The 23,281-nt window shown below is 42.6% G+C and overlaps 1 protein-coding gene across 1 annotated transcript in view; it reads right to left on the reverse strand.

Annotated features, from left to right (window-relative positions):
* Positions 1–14,471, reverse strand: part of DUSP22 (dual specificity phosphatase 22) — a 120,300-nt gene extending 105,829 nt beyond the window's left edge. Inside the window, exon 1 of the mRNA XM_007935394.2 lies at positions 14,451–14,471. Coding sequence (XP_007933585.2) covers positions 14,451–14,471 — 21 coding nt within the window. The remainder of the gene's footprint in view (positions 1–14,450) is intronic.
* Positions 14,472–23,281: the final 8,810 nt, after the last annotated feature.

Here is a 23,281-nt window from a genome sequence, read left to right on the forward strand (position 1 = left end):
AAATAAAAGGTATTCAAATTAGAAAGGAAAATGCAAAACTATCTCTATTTACAGAAGCCATGATACCACACATATATATATGTTGTTATTATGTGCCATTGAGTTGGACCTGACTCATAGCGACCCCTCCTTGGGTTTCTGAGGCAGTATCACTACGGAAGTAGATTGCCCCATCTTCCTTCTGAGGGGTGGCTGGTGGGTTTGGACCACCAGCCTTCTGGTTAGCAGTCAAGTGCCTTAGCCACTACGCTACATACACACACACACACACACACACGTACATACCTATACACGCATATAAAATCCACAAGAAAGCTGCTAAAGCTTATAACCCAGATCAGCAAAACTGTAGGGTAAATGATCAACACACAAAAATCAGTTGTGTTTCTATACATAAGGAATGAGCAATCTCAAAATGAAATTAAGAAAGCAATTCCATTTACAACAGTGTCTAAAGGAATAAAATACATAGGACTAAATTTAACAGGGAAGTGAAAGACTTGTTCACTGAAAATGATAATACATTACTGAAAATAAGAATTAAATAAATGGAAAGAAATTTGTGTTTGTGGACTGGAACATGTAATATTGTTAAGATGACAATATTACCCAAAGCTATACACAGATTCAATACAGTCTCTATCAAAATTCCAACATATTTTGTATAAATGGAAAAGATGATTCTCAAATTCACATGGAATTGCAAAGGGCTCCAAATAAGTAAAGCAATCTTGAAAAAGAACCAAGTAGTAGGATTCACTATATTGTAAAGCTACGCAAAACAGGCTGCTGTTAGTACAGTAAAACCTGTGAAAGCTGGGTAACACAGAAACCTGTCAGAGAAGAAAAACTTAAGTATTTTCCACTAAAATAAGTGATAGACAAGTGATAAGACTGAACCCTGTCAAAGGCAGGAAACTTGTGAGACCTGTAAAAACAAGGCAGTCTCGTCTAGTTCCAGCTCTCGAAGGTTTCCCTGTATATGGACAGACACAATGACAAATGCAATAGATTTGAGAGTCCAGAAATAACCTATACATCTATAGTCAAATAAATTTGCAACAAGGGTGCCAAGTTCATTCATTGTGGAAAGAATAATCTCTTCAATGAATGGTGTTGGGACAATTGGATCTCCATATGAAAGAAAGAAAAATGAAGTTGGAACTATATTTTCACACCATATATAAAAATTAACTCAAAATGAATCAATGACCTGAATATAAGAACTAAAACCATAAAATTCTTAGAAGAAAACACAGGAATAATGCTTGATACTTAGTTTCAGATATGACACCAAAAGCTCAAGCAACAATATAAAAAATAGATGACTTGGACTTCATCAAAACTAAAAACTTCTGTGCATCAGAGGAAATTTATTGAGAAATTGAAAAGACTACCCCACAGAATGAGAGAAAATATTTAGTAACCACGTATCTGACAACAGTTCTATATCCATAACATATTAAGAATTCCTACAATTTGACAACAAAAGGACAACCACTCACTTAAAAACTGGGCAAAGGAATAGACAGGCATATGAGCTGAACATTTACCTGAGGTAGATACACTCCTTTGAGAGAACAAGCATGGGAGAAAGAAGGGCTGCTTATGCACTGCAAAAAAGGGCACACTCTCTCACAGTCTCTTTCCCAGCAGTTTGTGTCCCTCGGTGTCTCACTCAGCAATGTGTGTCTCTTACGTCTCTTTCCCAGCAGCGCATGTCTCTTTCAGGAGTGTGTATCTCTTTCAGTAGCACATCTTCCTCAACCAGCAGTCAGAGAGAGTTCTACCTCTAGGAGGCCTCCTTTTGAGCTTGGCAGACTGGCCACACCAACCAATCATAACAATAGATTTCTAAGCACCTGAGAGTGAACCTCCCATAACATTGCGTTGTGCCACGCCCAACAGAAATAACCCAGGTGGATAACATTTACAATCAGGAGCTCCTCAGTTGCTCATTCCACCACTGAGTTTACAATGACTTATGGGTAGAAAAGCCATACTAAGTAATTTACTACACTGCATGCACGAGGAGACAGCTCAGGGGGAGGAGTGCATGGAGAGATGGACACAGGGAAGAGGTAACTATTGGGAGGAAGTAGGAGGGGAGCTGTTGCATTGTGGTAAACTGTGGTCAATGTCATGAGACAAAGTATATGTGAACTGCTGTATGGAAAGTGTATTTGCTCTGTAAATTTTCACCCAAATCACAATAAAAAAGAAAAGAAAAAATGGGCAAAGGACTTGAATAAACATCTTTTCAAAAAAGATATACAACTGGCCAATAAGCACATGAAAAGATGCTCAATGTTATTATTCGTTAGGGAAATGTAAATAAAAACCACTATGAGATACCATCTTACATACACTAGGATTGACTACTATTAGAAAAGTGAAAAATAGCAAGTGCTGGCAAGAATTTAGAAAAACTGAAACTCTCATCCCCTCATTGCTGGTAGGAATACAAAGTGGTACAGTTGCTGTGGGAAATAGTTTAGCAATTCCTCCAAGTATTAAAGAATTCATATGACCAAGCAAGGAGCTCTGGTAGCATAGTGCCTAAGGCACTTGACTGCTAACCAGAAGGCTGGCGGTTCAGACCCACCAGCCACTCCTCGGAAGGAAGATAGGGCAATCGCAATCTACTTCCATAGTGATACTGCCTCAGAAACCCAAGGAGGGGTTGCTATGAGTCAGGTCCGACTTGACAGCATATAACAACAACAATAGCAACATGACCATGCAATTCTACTCCTAGGTATATACCCAAAAGAAATGAAAACAGAGACTCAAACAGATGCATTGTACACAAGGTTCATTAAGCATTATTTACAACAGCTAAAGGGTGGAAACAACTCAATGTCAATAAATAACATAAACAAAATGTGATATATCCATACAATGGAGTATTATTCAAGCTAAAGAGAAATTAAATTCTGGTACATTCTCTAACATGAACCTTGAAAACACTTGCTCAGCAAATGTGAGACACAAAAGGACAAATACTGTATGGCCCCACTTAAGTAAATGAAATACTCAGAATAGGCAAACACATATAAACCAAAGTTTGTTAGTGATTACAGGGGCTGGAGGAAGGAGGAAATGGGAAATTACAGCTTAAGGGGTACAGAATTTCTATCTGAGGTGATAAAAAACACTTGAAATGGACAGTGGTGTGGTTATACAACACGGTGAATATAATGTCACTTAATTGTACACTTAAAAATGGTAAAAATAGCACATGTTTTGTTATACATATTTTACCACAATTAAAAAAAAAAGGAGATACCTTTATGTGTTTTATGTATTATATTCTGAAAACATCATGATAAAAGAAAAAAGGAAAGGTATAAACCCAGGGATATAGCATTAACAGTGTTCACTTTTGTGAAGAGGAAGTTGGGATCAGGGCAGAGATAGGGAGGGAGATTTTGGATTTCTGTTTGTACTTTTCTGTATGGTTTGTAGGAGCTCGGGTAGCATAGTGCCTAAGTCACTTTACTGCTAACCAGAAGGCTGGCAGTTCAAATCCACCAGCCACTCCTCCGGAAGGAAGGTTGGGCAATCTACTTCCGTAATGATACTGCCTTGGAAACCCAAGGAGGGGTTGCTATGAGTCGGGTCCAACTCGATGGTACATAACAACAACAACATACGGTTTGTCTTTTGTAATCATATGCAGGCATTACTTTCATTTACACATTTTCTAAATCAAAAGGGGTTATTTTGGGGAAAAGATTAAAACCCATTGTTGCTATTCTTTATACTTCTACTATCTTCTCTATTTAAGATGAATACATTTTATGTTATTTTTGAAACATCCCACTCTCGGCCTCACCACCCAAATCCAGAACCTCTGTTCACACACAGCAGTAGCTACTTAACTTATTTCTCTGTCCCATCAAATTAATTTTCCAAAGTTATATTTTTACTGACTCACTTTCCAGATCAAAATTATCTCTGACAATCCCTTTCCCAAGAAAATAAAAGCCATATATTTTAACTGAGATTTTAACAGGGCACTTCCAATCTACCTATGAAAGCCCCCCTACCCCAATTCTCTCCAATCCTTTATTCCAACCAAGCCAGCCTAATCCCCATGTTTCCATCAACCCTTCGTGCCACTACCTTTCTTTGCCCCCAGTGTTCTCTCTAAACACAGAAGAGGTCATCACTGTTTGGGGTATCACAAACTTTACAAACCCCATAATGGACCTGAACCCTTCCCTGTGTTTGGGGAATTCCCCCAACCCTGTGAGTCTTGCTAAAGTAGGGGCCAGGTCATACTATAGAACCTGCAAGGGTAAGATGCTTATACACAATTATCTTTACACTGTGGTACAGGTGTGTGATCCACTCCAAAAGGGACTCCAGAGATCCCAAGAGCCTCCTCCGTGGTACAAGGGCAGGGCTAGCAACACACCATGTGGCAGCACCAGAGATGCTCTCACTCTCACCAGCCCAGACTAGAGTCATTCCCAGGGGGAGAGCCCCTGAGTTTGTCTCTCATCCTTCCTAGCCATCTTGTAATCAAAGCTGCCACATTTGGATTCTATTGCTTATAATCAAGAACCCCAATGTAGCCATCAACCTGGATAAGATGCACAAATGCAAAAGAGCCATACAGACCTTCGAGCAAGTAATCAACCTAGTAGCCTCCTCCTCCTACCTCTGCTAACAGAATCCCACCTACCTTCTTGAATGGCATTCCAGGAACCATTTATAGATCACCTGTAGGAAATCACTCCTCATTCATCTGGACTCCACTGTGCCTTGTTCAGCATTTACTTCCATGACTCTCTCCATTCATTTGCTCCTTCTGCAAACTTCAGCATTCCCTGTTCATCTCCCTGTCACCCCTCTGAGTCACTGCAACAACCTTCTCATGATCTCCCTACCTCCATAGCTGTCCTTCCAAAGGATTCTTCAACCTGTTTCCAAACTACTTATTCTAAAACACACAGCTGATCATTATGTGACTCTTCAGCTGGAAATCCTCTTGGGGGGCTCCATGTGGCTTTCAGTATAAAATCCACATTCTGCACTTGGTAATGAGGCCTCTACTAAATGAGGCCCTTTGAATGCAAGCTCTGCCCTCTGCTAGAACCCTCCCTTGCCCTCACCCTTATCCTAGGAGGAGACCTCATAATCAGCCAAGGCTGCTGTGCAGAAGTGCACACCAGTGGGCCAAGTCCCAGCATCTAGATTTGATGTGAAACCACCTAATTTTCAAATATTAGCAAATAAATAAATAAATAATGATGACAAATAAAGCACACCTGAGGGCTCATTACAGTCCACAATGTCCAATTTGTGGCCTGTATCACATTTATGAGCATATTTTCTCCATACCTGACTGATGTTCCTGTGGGTAGATATTCTTAAATGGATGAATGAATGAATGAATGAAGAGACAATGTGAACTGGGTGGGTAGAGACATGCAATGCCTGAAACAAGCTTTGCTGCAAATCAAACTCTGTCCCTTTGTGGATAGGTAGCTTCCACATGGGGCCAGGGACCCAGGCAACACTAACAGTCCTGGACTAGGGTGTGATCGGAAGAGCAATGGAAAGACTGCCAGACCAAAGAACTGGGAAAGGCAGAGGAAGTCTAAACAGAAAAAGTAACTCACAAAAAATAATTTGAGTATTTTGTCCATTAAATGGAGAAGAGATTGTCTGTTTAACATACTGGATATCCATTTGCAGAAAAATGAAACAAGATCTCTAACTCACACCATACACAAAAACTAACTCCAGATAAAGACTTAAGTGTGAAACATAAAACCATAAAGTTCCTCAAGGAAAAAAGAGGGGTAAATTTAGGGGCTCTAATATATGGCATAAATAGACTATCAAGCATAACCCAAAATGCACAACCAGCAGAAGACAAACTAGATGAATGAGACCTTCTACAAATTCAATTTTTAAGTGTTTCAAAAGACTTCTCCAAAAGAGTAAAAAGAGAACCTATAGATTGGGAAAAAATATTTGGCAATGACGGACTTATCTCTAGAATTTATAGAAAACTACAATACCTCAACAGCCAAACAACAAATAGTCCAATTAAAAAATTGGCAGAAGACATGAATAGACACTTTACCAAAGAGGATATTCAAGCGGCCAAAAAACACAGGAAGAAATGCTCTCAATCATTAGCCATTAGAAATGCAAATCAAAACAACAATGAGATACCATCTTGCCCCAACACTAGTAGCAAAGTTCAACAAGACAGAAAATAACAAATGCTGGCGAGGATGTGGAGAGACTGGGACTCTCATACACTGCTAGTGGGACTGTCAAATGATACAACCACTGTGGAAAGCAGTATGGCAATTCTTTAAAAAGTTGGAATTAGAAATACCATTTGACCCAGCCAGTCCATTACTAGGTACATATCCTAAAGAAGTGAGAGCCAGGACAAGAACAGATATATGCACACCCATGTTGATCGCAGCTCTGGTAGCACAGTGCCTAAGGCACTTGACTGCTAACCAGAAGGCTGGTGGTTCAAACCCACCAGCCACTCCTCGGAAGGAAGGTTGGGCAATCCTACTTCCGTAGTGATACTGCCTCGGAAACCCAAGGAGGGGTTGCTATGAGTCGGGGCCGACTCGACGGCACATAACAACAACAACAACAACAAATTTATAATAGCAAAAACATGGAAACAACCTGGGTGCCCGTCAACAGAAGAATGGATAATCAAGCTATGGTACATACACACAATGGAATTCTATGCAACCCTAAAGAATAACATAGAATCTGCAAAATACCACATAACATGGATAAACTTGGAGGACATTATGCTGAGTGAAATAAGTGAATCACAGAAGGACAAATATTTGTATTAGTCCATTAATGTAAAAAGTCAAGGAAAGGTTAACATATTGAAGGAAATTTTCTTTGTTGGTTACTAGGGGTGGGAGGGGAGGGAAGGGAACACTGTTAGATAGGTAGAGACAAGTACTGATTTGGCTGAAGAGAAGGGCAATGTGCCAAATGTGAGTAATCAACACAGTGGCATTGAGGAAGAGGAAGACATAGAGAGGTGCATGGGCGGTACAGACAACAAAGATGAACCCTTTTGCACATACAGTACTACGTTGTCAGTGAAGGCAAACATCGATCTACGGGTAGGTAGATGGGTGGACAGGCTGAGCTATTAGGTATGTCTATGCAGGGGGGAGTGTGCCCATGACCATGTATAAGAATGGCAGGCAATGTTTCTGTTGTTGTTGTTGTTATTTGCCATCGAGTTGGACCCGACTCATAGTGACCCCTCCTTGGGTTTCTGAGGCAGTATCACTATGGAAGTAGATTGTCCCATCTTCCTTCTGAGGAGTGGCAATGTTTCTACAAATGTATTTATATGTTCTGTAAGAATTCCCAGGTATATGGTAGAGCTGACAAGGGACAAGGTTGTAGTCACTTCTTGGTCACAGCCAGCTACCCAGAGGGACCGAGTAGTTGGACGTGTGGGCTCAGGATTATAGTTACAGAGGATATCAAGCTTAATTGGCATAACATACTACACAAAAACATTGTTCTACATCCTACTTTGGTGAGTAGCAACTGGGATCTTAAAAGCTTGCAAGTGGCCATCTAGATCCAACAATGGATCCCTCCTCATTCAGAGCAAAGAAGAATGAAGAAAACCAAAGATACATGGAAACAATTAGTCCAAAGGACTGGTACACCGTGCAATCCTCAGCCTATACGACTATGATAGCAGAACTAGGCAGTGCCCAGCTACCACTGTCAACTACTCGGAGGGACATCTATGTAGGATATCCTGGATAGAGTGGGAGAACAATGTGGAACAAAACTCAAAATCATTTAAAAAAAAAAAAAAAAAAAAAGGATGAGGCAGGTTTGCTGGTCTGATGGAACCTAGTGGAATCCCTGAGATTATGGCCCCTAGCTGCCCTTCAGGTCTGGAATTGAACCCACTCCTGTGGCTTCCAGCCAAAACGAAAGACAGACATTATGAACTGAACATTACATTAGGTAGATACACCCTTGGAGAGATCAATCATGGGAGAATAGAAGGGTGGTATATGCACAGGGAGACAGTTCAGGGGGCAGGAGTGCATGGGAATGAGGGACACAGGGAAGGGGTAACTATGGGGAGGAAGTGGGAGGGGAGCTGTCACATTGTGGGAAACTGAAGTCAATGTCATGAGACAGCGTATGTGAGCTGCTGTATAGAAAGTGAATTTGCTATAAACTTTCACTCAAATCACAATAAAAATTTTTAAAATAATAATAATTTGAGTATTTTGTATGCATTCTAAATATGTTTAAGCAATGTAAAGAGAGGACAAAGTTGCATCCTACATTTTCCAGACCAGGAAAATGAGCTGGAGTTGCAGGATCTGGACATAGAAAGCAAGTTGCTCTATCCTATTTCCTGTATTCAGACTATGACTCTCACTGTACAGAATTAGAAAACAAGCCCTCACAGGACTGAAGACCAGGCCATGAGCAGGCAGGGAAATTCTGTTTGCTTTCAAGGAAATCGAAGAACCCATAGATACTTAAATTTCTATACCAGGGAGCCTCAAAATTCAAACAATCTGGTCCCTAATTATTCCCTAATATTATTGTTGCCAGTAAGCCCAGAGAACAGAGAGAGAGAGAGAGAGAGACAGAGAGAGACAGAGAGAGAAAGACAGAGAGAGAAAGAGAGACAATGAAATGAAAACGATTTTCCAGCAAAGATGCTTTAAAGAGAATGCCAGGGAAGAGCCACAGTGTTTATCAGGGATAATGTGGTTGACCAGCCAATGCCTGGAGAATCTGAATTCCAGCCAGAGAAAGACAAGGAAAGGGGAATCAACAGTCCCTGTAGGAAGTCAAGTAAGTTAAAAAAAAAAAAAAAGTCTGTAATGCATCTTGGGAATTTTCTACTACTCTTAAAGAGTAACCACAGAATTGATCCTTATCATCTTTGGGCTTTGGAGACAATCATCTTTTCTCCTTGCTGCCAGGATGCTCTTCTCTAGATGTTCACTGGTACTCCTTGTCGTCAGCTCTCCCAGGAATGACTCTTCCTGGGGAGCTATTTCCGGACCCGCTCAGCTCCCAAATACTCTCTGTCACATCACCCTTCTTCATTCCTCATCACAATTATTAGTACTTAAAATGATTTTGCTTACTTGTTTGCTTTCTGAGTGACCTTGATGCAGGGATGTGTCTGTCTCATTCACAACTAAAGGATAATCACTGAGCAAATGGTGAAGAAGATGCTTTCTGACTTTCTGTGAGCCAACAAAGATCCCCGTGCTCTATCAAAAGACTGTCTGTGGATAATTAAGGAAGGCAAAGTCCCTTCTGCAGAAAAACTCTGATACCAGAGGAATGACTCTTGGTGGCTGATGGTGCTTCTCATCTACACCCTTTATATCACATGTTAGGATATACTAACATTGCCCATACAGAAATGCAGACAACTAGATCTTTTGCCACAAACAAGCGCATAAGCACAAAAGAATGCTGCTTCTGAGGCAGGAAGGCAAGAAACATTGGGGGTTTAATCCATAAAAATATGTCTTACTACTTCAGGATGACATGAATCTAAGAACCTAACCAAAGTATGTAAGATATAAAATTCCCTGTCAAGTAGCATCACAACCAGTGAGGTGGGATGGACAGAACTTAGTTCTTTCTAGGTAAAAAAAAGAAGGACTCCAGGTTTCAAAGCCAGAGGTGAGATGGAGAACTTCAGTGGCTCTTTCAAAGCTCACAGAGAGATAAAGCCTTTCCCTAGAACCAGCACCCTGAATTCAGACTTCTAGCTTCCCAAACTGTGAAAAAATAAATTTTGCTAAAACCACCCATTTGTGGTATTTCTGTATAGCAGCACTAGATAACTAAGACATAAGGAGACTATACTGGTAACTACTGAAGTTCTTTTAGTTCTAAATGCCTATGAATCCAGGGAGGTAAAGGAGATGAAGCTCAGAAACATCAAGGGAGTTGCCTAAGATCACAACCACAACATGGTAGAGGGTAAAGACACATCAGAAGTTATCTGATAGTCCAGCCCTTTCTTTCATTCTAGAAAGAATAATGGGCTTCTCATGGAAGAGTGATACACTCACTGAAGTCTCTGCCTCCCTTCACCATCAGCAAATCCCCCACAAAATGATAAAGGGCATCTATTTCCACCAGACCCTCCACTGATGCTGGCTGAGTGGTACTAATCCTGGTAGCCAATGAGGAGATGTCGGGGCCAAAGTGTTCTTGTGTCGCTCCCCAGAAAGGCAACTCTCAGTCTACCATTAGTTTTGACTGATAACTAAGGACAAGCATATGGAGAAAAGGTGTTTGGGGCAGATTTCTTTGTAATACTTCTCAGCTAGAGACTAGTTTCTTAGATTTTAATAGAGTATTATAATATTTATGACTAATAAGATGGTAGAGGGGTTAGGGAATTGTTCACAGGCTCACTACTAACAGATCTGGAGGTTTAGACTCTTGACAGAGCCACAAGTCAAAGAGTTTACACCTCATGTGACAGACTGCTTCTTTTAACCCTATCTGTCAGGACACTTGCCCAGTCAATCCTCCAGCAGCACAGTGCAATAAGATCCCGTGTCTTGCTACAAGCCAAACTCCTGAGCTTATGTCCAGGCTCTGCTGTTCACTAGCTGAAGGACTTAGGCAGGTTGCATACCCTCTCTGCACCTCATCTGTAAAAGGAAGGTAAATATACCAGCACCTACTTTGAGGGGTTGTTGTGAAGATTAGGTTTGGTAGTCTGTGTGGCAACATGTTCAGAGCTGGGCTGAACATACCATAAACTCACTGGCAATATTAACTTTGGGCAGCTCCAGGCATCAATTTGGGAATTGTGCAAAAATAAAAGATCATTTTAGTCACCAGCTTTTTCCTTCTGATACTAATGTCAAACATGAAGAGGAGATGGCTTTGCTTATTTTACAATGTATTTAGAAGTATAGGGAACTTTTCAGGTGATTTTTCAGGGTCTTTATCATTCACTTGGGATGAACTACTATCATGGTTCAAAGGAAAGACTTCCAGTGTCTTTTTAAATCGATGGAGCCAAAACCAGTTCTACCACTTCCTGTATTAGGACCTGAGTTATGTTGCCTAACCTCTCTGAGTCTGTTTCCCAATCTGTACAAAGAGGTAAGAAAGCTTGACCTCAAAGGGCTACAGTGAAGCTTAGAATTCTGCAGGCATACGACATGGGCTCAAAACATAATAGTTCATACCTGTTGTGTTCCCTTCTCTATTTCCTCATAATCTTTAATTTGTTGGAATACAGGAAAGCCCCTTTTGTGTCTAACATACTGTGTATACCTAAACAAGACAGGTGTATATTCTGCCACACAGAAGACTTGGACTTCTTGAGGAGAAGACCCACTATGGGGAATGGGAAAAATAAATAAAAACTGTTATCCTCAAAGCAGTCAGCATGGAATCTGTACTGTTTAATACAAGTTCCTTTTGCCATAGATAACACACTTTGTGAGAATGAAATCTTGCCCAGCAACCTCAGGGTACACACTCAATTTATTTTTTTTCCCAAAAACATCATACATTTTTATTTAATAATTCCATCGATTCTGCAAATCAACTGTTTTGTTTTGTTTCTACAGGAGAAAATATGAAGCCTCATTCCATGTCACACAGTAACACATGGAGAGGCCACAGTCAAGTTTTTTCTTTGATTTAGGCATTCCATCCACCATCTACTTGCCACTAACTAACCTTGTAATGCTGGGCTTTTCCTCCTATCTCAGCTTAAACCTGTTTACTCCAGAAGGCGCTATGCCCAGATTGGCTGCTCCTTCTGGGTTTCTCCAATCACATCTGCCTGTTTAATCCTCTGGGGCCTCCACCTCTCTGTTTCATTTTCTCACCTCTCTCTCTCTCCCTCCCTCTCTCTCTCTCTCTCTCTCACACACAAACACATCCCACCTATGTTGCGAACATGGTAGCCATTAGTTGCAACTGGCTATTGAGCACTTCAAATGTGGCTAGTCAGAATTCAGAAGTGACTTAAGTACACACACAAGACTTTGCAGACTTAATACAGAAAAGGTCAAACTATCTACTGAATAACTTCATAGATTAATGTTTAAACAGCAATATTTTGAATATATTGGGTGAAATAAAATATATTATTAAAATTAATTTCACTTGTTTCTTTTTACTTCCTTAAGGTGGCTACTAGACAATTTTAGATAACAGATGTGGCTCACGTTTTATTTCTACTGGCCAGCACTGGTCCATACTAAGAACTTTACCACAACAAGCACAGCACTAGCTCACAGCAAGTACACAATCAACATCTGTTGAATCAATGAAGTCTCTGTTGTTGTTGTTGTTATGTGCCGTCGAGTTGGACCAGACTCATAGCGACCCCTCCTTGGGTTTCTGAGGCAGTATCACTACGGAAGTAGATTGCCCCACCTTCCTTCCGAGGAGTGGCTGGTGGGTTTGAACTGCCAGCCTTCTAGTTAGCAGTCAAATGCCTTAGGCACTACGCCATCAGAGCTCTCAATGAAGTCTCTAGATCTCTCTTTATGCATGCTTCTCTGTCTCTACACTGGAGATAACTGCACTATTTATAATAGAAGATGGCTTTAATAACAAAATAATGAATAAAGTTTTCATTTACTACTTGCTTTGGAAAGTAAAAAGCATGATATAAATGTTACTGCTTCTGCTGAAAAGCCTGAAAATAACTTTGATCCTTTAGGCATGGGATTGTAATCCTAAATATATTCTTTGAATTATAATATACAAATACTGTATAATAGATGCATGGGTGCATTGATCAGTCGCTTCTGGAAATGCTGAAAGAGTGGACAATTCAAGTGGGGATAACGGTAGAAAGCACCAAAGGAAACCAGAGGTATGAGCACAATGAGCAGGAGGTATGCTGAGCCCATAAAGTTGTAGTGAACACCATTACTGCTTTAAATTTTAAAAGCAGAAGGCACATGGTCCTGATGGATTCCAGCACAAATGGGGCATAATGCAAGCATTTATCCAGAGGAAACTGCTCATTCTAAACTTAAGCACTGGCCAAATTAAAAAAAAAAAAAAAAAAAAAAAGTGGATAAAATCCCATTTACCAAAAACCTCAGTGAAGTGACAGGCACAACAGCTCCTTCATAAACTGAGCTGTCTTCAGGGCATAATACATATGACTTGGGCAGATGAAGAGTAAAGTAGACTTCGTGGAATTCACCCCCTTGCTTGCTCCCTTGCCCTACCTGTCTCCTCCTTCCAGCACTCCAGCTAAAAGGACAAACCTGTCACCCCAGGGCTGAGACAAATCAGAAAAGGGAAGAAAGCCACACTGTCATACCCCAGATAGGACAACTGGGTTTATGTGGAGGTGTGATAGATGGTATACAACATGGGCGTGAGATGTAGAAGGCCAGACCCATAGGCAAGGCCCTTTCAAAGATCTCCAAAGAAGCACTTGTCTTTGTTGAGGGATTTTTAAAGTCTTGCTAATCTTTCCTTTAACCCAGCATGTACCAAGTAACAAGTTCCTGACCTTGTAGTTGGCTTAAATGTGTCCCAAGTGGCTCTCAAGATCCGGGACTGGCACCTTCAGGTGACAAGAAGCACACAGGCTAGCCCACAGTCTAGGAGGGCGGGCGGGGTGTGGGGACACTGGTCAGCAGAGGGTGGGGCACAACAGGGACAAACAGAAGACAGCAACTGAGATTTTCTACTCTGGTGGCACGGTGCCTGAGGCATTTGACCGCTCACCAGAAGGTTGGTGGTTCAAACCCACCTGCCACTAAGGGGAGGCCGATGGGACAATCTACTTCCGTAAAGATTTACTGCCTTGGGTGCCCAATAGGGGTCGCTATGAGTCGGAATCAACTGGATGACAATGGGTTTGGTTTTTGGAATCATTATGAGCAGCCAGAAGCCTTGCACCAGAAGCCTGACAATTGACAACAAATCGATTTTGAATTCGTTCTCTCATACCCAGGTAATTAAAAAGCCTCAGGAAGTAGGACCCTGTCCAAAAATGCAGAAAAGAAAAACTTCTGATTGTACACGAAAAAACAAAAACAAAAACATCTTCGAAGAAAGAGGAAAATTCTGAACAGAAGACCCCATCTACGCCGTTTCCCAGCGATGTGGGTGGTAATGCTTCAAGAGCTGAGTTGGGGTGGGGTGGGGAAGGAGAAAAAGAAGAAACCACATGCATTTGGAGCTCAGCTGAAGTCTCGGAGGAGAATCGTGTCACCAGCTTGTAAAGGGCACGGCTGGCTCAGCTGGTCCTTAGCGCGAAACGCCTTCCCGGAAGCGCGCGGGTGCGGACAGCCCCTCAAAAACCCAACCCAGCCTCCTCCAGCCGGGACACGCCCGGCCCCTCTCCTGCACCCCACGCTCAAGGTCGCGGGGGCCCCAGGCCGGCCCAAACTGAGGAAGAGGCACGGTACCTTGTTCATTCCATTCCCCATGGTGCGCCTGGACGCGAGGTGCGCAGACTGCCAGCGACAGCGGGCGGGGACTGCCTGCCAACAGTGTTAACAACAACTACACCGCCCCGGCGGCCGGCTGCCGGGCAGGGCGCTCCGCAAGCCGCCCGTACTTCCCTCCCCACGGGCGCCTCGGGTGGAGGCGCCGCGCCGGCCCGGAAACGCGCCCGCGTCCCGGCGGCTCCTGGGACTTGTAGTCGAGCCCGCTGTCCCTATCTCCAACCATAGTCTCCGTAGGCCGTGGAGTCCGCTCCCTGGCCCAGAACCGCGGACTAGCCCTGGAGCCTGCGCGGCGCCTTTCTGGGCGGCAACTTTTTCCCAGCAGTCCCCGCCGGCCGCGGCGCCCGGCGACTCCAGGTGCTGAGCCGGCCGGGGCTTCTGCGGCCACCTGTGCGGGATTTCTAAGTGGGACAGATTTAGGCCGGGAGATTCCGGCGGCCCTGCCCCACCCACTAAGACCGGGAAGGTTCACTGGTGAGAAGTCGGGCTCAGTGACTAAGCCCCTGGGCGACCTGACCTCACTGCCCGGTCTCTGATGTGAGACCGTGGCTTCACACTCCCATATGTCTCCTTCATGAGATCATACACTGGCTCTAGTAGATGCATGGGTGCATTGAAAAAGTCGCTTCTGGAAAGCCCCCTTCCCTTTGTGAGCAACATAGTGATGTCTGTATCGTGGTTCTGTTCTTTCTACCTTGTAGCAGAATTGTTTGGGGTATTCCTAAACTCTTAAATTCCTTCATGAGGAAGGATCCTTAAGCTAGAGATATCTGTTTTATTTTTCATATCCTCAGTAATGCCCACCAGTGCTCTGCAATACAGTAGTTGCTTAAGAAATGCATGGATGCACCATCTCCTGCAGCCAGCCCTGCGCACACCCACTGCTGATCCCATCCCAGTAGCTTCTCCTCCATCATTCCATTCTGCTGCTCCCTCCACACAGACTCTACCCTAGTTCTTGCAGGCTGGCTCTTCTTATCCTTGAAGTCTCAACCAAATGTCACCTTGGCAAAGAGGCTTTTAATGACCGCTCAATCTAAAGTAGACCCTGCAGTGATTATCATATTACCCTGTATTATTTTCTTCATAGCCCTTAACACAACAGAAAGCTATCATATTGGTTTATGTCTTATCTGCCTCGCACTAGACAGTATCCTCCTAAGAAGACCTTGTTTGTCTTATTCACAGCTACCGTGGCTGGCACAAACTCCGGTGCAATCATTATTTGTTCAATAAATTAGTGAATTCCTGTGGGCTGAGAAAGCAGCAGTGAGGTTCTGAGGAAGGCTGGCATTTTTGGAAGCAGCTTGTGTGTCCACATCTGTGTCATCTCTCTCCTTGCACACCATGTCTTCTAAGCAACATGAGATCTCAGAACCCCACATGAAGGAATTACCCACGTGGTATGTCCTTGCATTGTCTTCTGTAGAGAGGAAGGGGCGGAGACCAGACACCATCCTTCTTGCCCCTTACTACAGGAGTTTTCCTTTCTTATCACCTTCACTTTCCCTCCTCCCTCCCAATTTCAAGTCACCTGGACAGCCTGGCCTTGTCCTCCACTACCTGCCTGCTTACAGACAGCAAAGTGTAGCTAGTCTGCATGGGAATTTCAAGACCATCCTCTGCGTTGAAACCAGAGGGATCTTTTCTCCTCTTGAGGCAGCATGATGAACTGTGAATAATTTAAGGTCCTATCCAACAGTCAGTGAACTACGATTTTCCTCTACTGTTCTTGTGTCATTATTACTTTAAGTAGTCAGACACCACTGCTGTTGGTGCAGTGGTTAAAGCATTTGGATGCTAACCAAAAGGTTGGTAGTTTCAACCTACCAGCCTCTCTTCCGCAGAAAGATGAGGTAGTCTGCTTCTGTAAAGATTTATAGCCTTGGAAACCCTATGGAACTCTACTCTGCCCTAAAGGGTCACTATGAGGAGCTCTGATAGCATAGTGCCTAAAGCATTTAACTGCTAACAAGAAGGCTGGCAGTTCAAACCCACCAGCCAGTCCTCGGAAGGAAGGTTGGGCAATCTACTTCCACAGTGATACTGTCTCAGAAACCCAAGGAGAGGTCGCTATGAGTCGGGTCCGACTTGATGGCATATAATAACAACAACAACAGGGTCACTATGAGTCAGAATCAACTCAATGGCAGCGGGTCTTTTGGTTTTTTGGTAGTTAGAAACAGTCCATTCATTAGTTGGTATCTTAGTTCTCTAGTGCTATAACAGGAATACGACAAGTGGATTGCTTTAACAATCAGGAATTTATTCTTTTACATTTTAGAGTACTAGAAGTCTGAATTCAGATTTGACTGCTCACCAGAAGGCTGGCGGTTCAAACCCACCAGCCACCCCTCGGAAGGAAGGTTGGGCAATCTACTTCCGTAATGATACTGCCTCGGAAACCCAAGGAGGGGTCACTATAAGTCAGATCTGACTCGACGGCAGTGAGTTTGGTTTTAGTATAGGGGCTGGGTGAAGCCCTTTTGACCTTGGTCTTCAGTTCTGCCTGTTGTTCTAGGCCCACTGGAGCTAGAGGCTTCTTCTAACTCACACAGCTGCTGGCTGCTGAGGCTGATGAACTCAAGTTTGGTAGGTCAAGTGGCACAATCCCAAGGTCAGAAGGCAACACAGCAGGCCAAAACCAAGAACTGATGATGAAGCCTAAGCCAAATGCAAGATCCTTTGTATATATACTGGAAGCAGGCCACACACTGAAGGCAATTCTCCTTCAATTGATTAACTGCTCATAGGAGATTCCACCGTGGAGGTGATTACACAATGACCAATCTCATCGTGGAGAATAACTACAACCAGCTAGCAAGCCATTAAAAGTCATGGAGCAGCCAAGTTGACACATAACCTTAACTGCTGCAATTGGTACAAGCAAGTTGCTGTCCAGTCAACTCTTAACTCCTGCCGACCCCATGTGTGTAGGACTAGAGCTGTGCTCCATAGAGTTTTCAGTTGCTGATTTTTCAGAAGTAGATCTCCAGGCCCTTGTTCTGAGGTGCTTATGGGTAGACTTGAACCTCCAACCTTTCAGTTAGCAGCCAATCCTGTTAACCATTTTCACCAGGGATAGCTCTTTGTTGGTCCAAAAATCAAAACTAAACCCATTGCCATGAAGTCAACTTCAACTCACAGAGACCCTATAGGACAGAGTAAAACCACCTCATGTGGTTTCCAAGACTGTAATCTTTATAGAAGCAAACTGCCACATCTTTCTCCTGCAGAGCAGCTGGTAGATTTGAACTACCAACCTTTCAGTTAGCAGCTAACTGATTAACCACTGCACCACTAAGGATCTTTGCTTGTTGATACATGACAGATTGCATGCCCATTTTTTTTTTCTTCAACATTCATCTGGGACATTTCTTTTATTCCTATTCTTCTGATGAACTCATTTCTATGCTTCAGATCGTCTGTGCAGGCTCAGAACTAACTGTGGTGATCTCTTAACAGTCAAAGCCAGGACTCTGCCTGCATGTATTATAGCTCAAGAAGGTCCACATGCCCAGATCTCATTGCAGATTCTGAAATTTCTCTTTTGGGTTAAATGGCTGAAAGGGAGATCCATTAACACAAAAGTCAGAGGAGTCCAACTTTTTATTTATTTATTTATTTGTGGGAGGAGAGTTCCGTACAAGAGATTTTGGCCCCATTCACTCCCCTCCCCCCTCCCCTAGAGTTTAGCCCACCTCTCTCCATCATAACAATAACAATCAGTTTGTCATGTCCTAACAAATGTATGACTTAGGAAAAGGGCAAAGGGAAGAAAAGGAAGACAGAGCCTGTTGGATAACATGCTTGCCTTTCTATCTCTTCATTTAAGTAACACTGTCTCTGGGATTTCAAGTACATCTCTCGTGCAGACAGACAACCTGCTTATTTCCAGACTCCTTCCTGTCTTCCTTCTTTTATTTCCTATAGCTCCTGACTGTGAAAGAAGAGAGGGAGTAGAGGAGGAAGACATTTAAACAGAGCTAGCATACTTTCTATCCAGATTTACTCATTTGCCTTCTCTATTCAATAACATTTTTAAGGAATCACAAGCCTAGTGAAATTCCAGTTCATTAAAGAAGTTTATTTCTACTTTTTTTCTTGCCAATATCCTCACTCTCAGCACAGCCACCTCCACAAATTTTGGCAAGCACTCCCAGCCAAGCCTTTAAATATGCCCACTGAGGACTGGTCTGCAAGTCCTATTGGCCAGCAAGGCTAACAATAATGGTTAGAAGTATATTTAGTGGGCAACAACTTTGAACATTAAGGTGAAGGTGCATAAAAAGCTCAAACATTAGAGTCAGCCAAATCATTAGGCATATTAGTGATAATTTCAGAGAATTCAGAATGTTGTAACCTTCCTTTATCTTTGAAACATAGTGTAATTCAGGGTTTTTCCACCTTGGCACTATTAACACTTTGGGCTGAATTATTCTCTGATGTGTAGACTGTCCTGCACATTGTAGGATGTTTAACAGTATCCCAAGCCTCTACCCACTAGATGCCAATACCCACCTCCTCAGTTCTGACAGTCAAAAATGGTTCAAGCTCTTGCATGACCAAAATTAAATTAGAATCTAATGACTTATAGAAAGAGGGTGGAGTCTAGAAGGACCGAAGCGAAAGCACAAAACATTTTCTCCATTTTGTTTGCATGGAGAGGATGCCTAGATCAACTGCTTGAGTTCTGGAGCTGTGCAGAACAATGTGAACAAGTGGTTTATCACAGCTCAGGGACCTCAGCCTTTAAGACAACAAACTTTAAGCCCTCTCAGCTGCCTTCTGATTATGAACTTTATTTTCTTCTTCTACTTATGGGGTTTGAGGGCTCATGTTTCAAAGCACAGGTATTAGAGAATGTAGAATCAGAAAGAAGAGCAAAAGGAAGGAGCAACCAGGTACATGAGGGCAGACAAATGGGGTTGCTGAGCTGGGAGGAGGGAATATGGAGAGAAGCTGGCAGCCACGTAAGTTGGGAGTCAGGAAAATCTGTCAGCACGTGGAGTTCCTGGAAGGTTGGCAGAGGCAAGGATGGACTCACAAACTGAATCATCAGGCAGATTATAAAGGGAGAATAAGAACTCTACTTCCTAAAACTTGGGTAGAAGGTGACACTACTGTCAACCCACAGGTCTTAGAGGTAAGTCTGTGTATTATCAGTAACTACTATTTTACAAATTGCAAGCTTCATGAGAGCTGGGAACAGGTGTCACCGATCTTAGTATTTCATCCTTCACCTACGAGGTGGGGAAATACATCTGTTTCTAAGGGAAGAAACGCAGTTGGGAGGCTGTTGGATTATCCAAGCATGAAGTTCACAATAAGTCATCCTTCTGGGTGCCAAATACTGTATCAACACTGGATCTCCCTCCCCTTCCTTCTCTTGAGCAATGTATGTTCCATGTGGAAAGGATCTAGGTCCTAATATCATCCGTTTTGGAAACCAGTAGAGTGCTCACCCAATAGAGAGAGATTCCCAATTCCCCTCGTGGACCCTCCCATCCAGGATGCTTACACACTGCTGTGATCATAGAGCCCAGCACTTCCTGTTGCATTCCCCTGTCATCCTGTTGCTCTGGGATCTCCAGTTAAGGAACCATTCCTGATGTCACATGCCCATCTTGCAGGTTGGCTACAGTTTTTATTTATTTATTTATTTTCCTTTATCTGAAGTGGTTTGACCTGACCCACATACTTCCCTCTCTGTGGTAAGGAAGGTCTATCTGAGACAACAAGCAAGGTCCTTCCAAACCTTTCAGTGTCGATAACTCTAGACCAGAACAACCGAACCACAAATGTCCTCTTAGATCCAGCAGAACAAATCAGCTTTTAATCTGTTTCTGGCAGGTCTGGCATTGGATACAACCTGGACCTTGCTTTTGCACCCTTCTCATCTGTGCACTGTGGGCACAAGGGAGACACACTCAAGGGCCCTTAGAATGGCCTTCAGTGTAGCATGTTCACCCATAGTCTTCCAGCCCCACAGCACCCTATTCAGATTGGCAGCATTGCCTGCAGTCTTGGGGAGTATAGGGAGTGGGAGGCATAGAGTGCCCCTGGCCAGGGCATTCCTTGGTGGCACCGACCACTTCTGCTTCTTCAAATGCCTACAGGGGCCAGGTTGCCCCAGAGCTAAGAGCAACTGAAGCTTTTGTCCTGAGAATCATCCTGTCAGCAAGGGCAGCCTTCCTCAGAAGCAGAGCATCCCTTTGCTGTGGATTCCTTGCGAGTTCTTTCCCAGAGAGGAGTTTGGCTTGGTATTTTGTTTTTCGTCTTTAATGTGAAACAGAAATTGAACTCGATCTGAAAGACACTGAAAAATATCTGGGTAGGGGCTGGAGGGAGAAGGGGCTTTCCTGAGAGGATGGAATGTCCCAAGAGCAATTTCATGTACTGTTAGAGGGGAAGTCCATTTCATATGACATAACGTTGTCATTATTTAACACTCTTCATTGGGTTTTACCTTTGTTAATGTTTATCATTGTTTTAATTAGTCATTCATCATTAAAACCCTGTGACTATGAGAAAATCCTCACACATGAAGTGCTGCTCATATGCCAAGAGCCAGGGCCATCTCCTTTAATGCCAACAACGGGATGGCAGGCCCACAGAAATGGGACTACCCTTTAGCCTGGGGGCCCCTCGTCTGACCTCAGTACCTCATGCCACTCAGCCTGCAGGCGGAGTTTACCTGTATTTTTACCATCTCTGTCACGTCTCTGTGCCCCTTTGATGCCTGGATCCCTTAAAAACAATGACTAAGAGAAGAACATCTGAAAAGAGGCCCAAGAGATTGCAGCACAAGGCACTTCAAGTTCATGCAAAATTAAGATTTCTTTCATCTTTCATATATTTCACCCCTAAAAAAAGAGAAAGAAAGTCTGAGGCTGAGCTTACTCTTTCACCAAGGCACATCTTGCCTCCTTGAATGGACTAAACCAATGTCTCAATCTAAAAACATTTATATCTGACTTGATAATCTGACTTTCTCCCTTACCTCACCCCAAAAATATTCAATAGTACTTATTTCAAATTTTAGTAAATTAAAGGGTCACTTGAAGGCACAGTTTTGTCTCAAAGGTGATATGAAATCTCTACCTCTAGAGACAGAAAATTTTGTAACTTAAATGGAGGTTCCCCTCCTGCTTGATAAGGTTGAGTCAGACAGTAGACAGAGAGGCAGGTACAGTAGGTAGGTAGAAGTATAGTTGGATCAGTGATTTTTAAATGTGTTAGTTAAGGTTGTTTGTCAACTTGGCTGGCCTGTGGTTTTGAGTGGCTTGACAGCTGGATGTAGTTATTCCCCATGATGGCATTGTAATCACCTCCATGGTGGAATCTTCTATGAGCTATTAATCAGTTGAAGGGGAATTGCCTTCTGGGTGTGGCCTGCTTCCAGTGTGTATGGAGAAGCTTTGATGAAAGTCTCTAGCTCTTTGGCACATTTGGATCCTGCATTTGGCCAAGTTTTTATCTCCAGTTCCTGGACTTGAACCAGAGGCTTGCTGTGTTACCTGACAATCTTGGTATTGTTTCTAAATTTGAATCAGTAGCCTGCCATGTTGCCTGCTGATCTTAGGATTGTGCCATCTCACCTGATGACCTTGGGTTCAGCAGCCTCAGCAGCCAGCAGCTGCACGAGTTAGGAGATGCCTCCAGCTCCAGTGGGCCTGGAACAAGAAGCAAAACTGAAGCCCAAGGTAAAGGACCCTTCACCCAGCCCCTAGAGCCAGTACTCTGAATTAGCACTTCTAGCATCCTAAATTGTAAAAGAATAAATTCCTGTTTGTTAAAGCCATCCACTTGTGGTATTCCTGCTATAGCAGCAGTAGAGAATTAAGACAGTAAGGTAATGTGATGGGTATCTTTACTCACTGCAGTGCTTTTAAAAATATGTTCAAGTTAAAGACAAACTTTTGCTTTTAAAATCTGACTGTTTTTGTTGCAGTCATAACACACCAAATGAATAAAACCAGAAGCTCTCTGCATTGTGGTTATTTTCCAAGCCACGTCCTGTAGCTTCTTTTTGGTATAAAGGTATGATCCACCCCCCTTGAATAATAGCAATTCTAGAACTTCAAAGTAAGTGTAAGTATTGATTTTCATTGCTAGAATTACATATCCGACTATGACAGGGCTGCAGAAGTAATATGTGATCAGGTGGCCTTCAAATTAGAGCACACCCTATACTAGTTATCAGGTAAGTTTCACAGAGTTTATGTAAATAATCTCTTAGCCTTCAACTATTTATTTTATAAGATACACTGCATTATTTTATTTTACATTTATTTAAAATTCTTTTGTTATTTTGGTAAAAATATATGTAACAAAACATTTGCCATTAAAATATTTTTTACATGTACAATTTAGTGACATTAATTACTTTCATTATGTTATGCAATTATCACCACTATTCACTTGCAATATTTTCCATCACTCTCAACAGAAGCTCAGTGTCCCCTAAGAAATGACTCCCCTTCACCACTCCATACTGTCCCTGGGAACCACTAATAAACTTTTGTCTCAATACCTTTGCCTATTCTCGATATTTCATATAGTAGGATCATTCTATTATTTTTTATTATTCTTAATTTTGTAGAATTTCTTACTTTGAAAATGTTTAGTAATCACATGAAAAGGGAGAATGGTTCTTTGACTCGATATAAAGCATCTAAAATGTTGGTGAGTGATTTGCTCTGATTTGCCTAAGAATTTCTTAGTTTTAAAACTGAAAGTCTCACATCTCAAGAAACTCTTGAGGCCCAGGCCATCTGGGATGGTTGGTC

This window comes from Orycteropus afer, unplaced genomic scaffold, assembly GCF_000298275.1.
Source record: "Orycteropus afer afer isolate SDZICR_OR568_19922 unplaced genomic scaffold, OryAfe1.0 scaffold00027, whole genome shotgun sequence".
Classification (NCBI taxonomy): Eukaryota; Metazoa; Chordata; class Mammalia; order Tubulidentata; family Orycteropodidae; genus Orycteropus; species Orycteropus afer.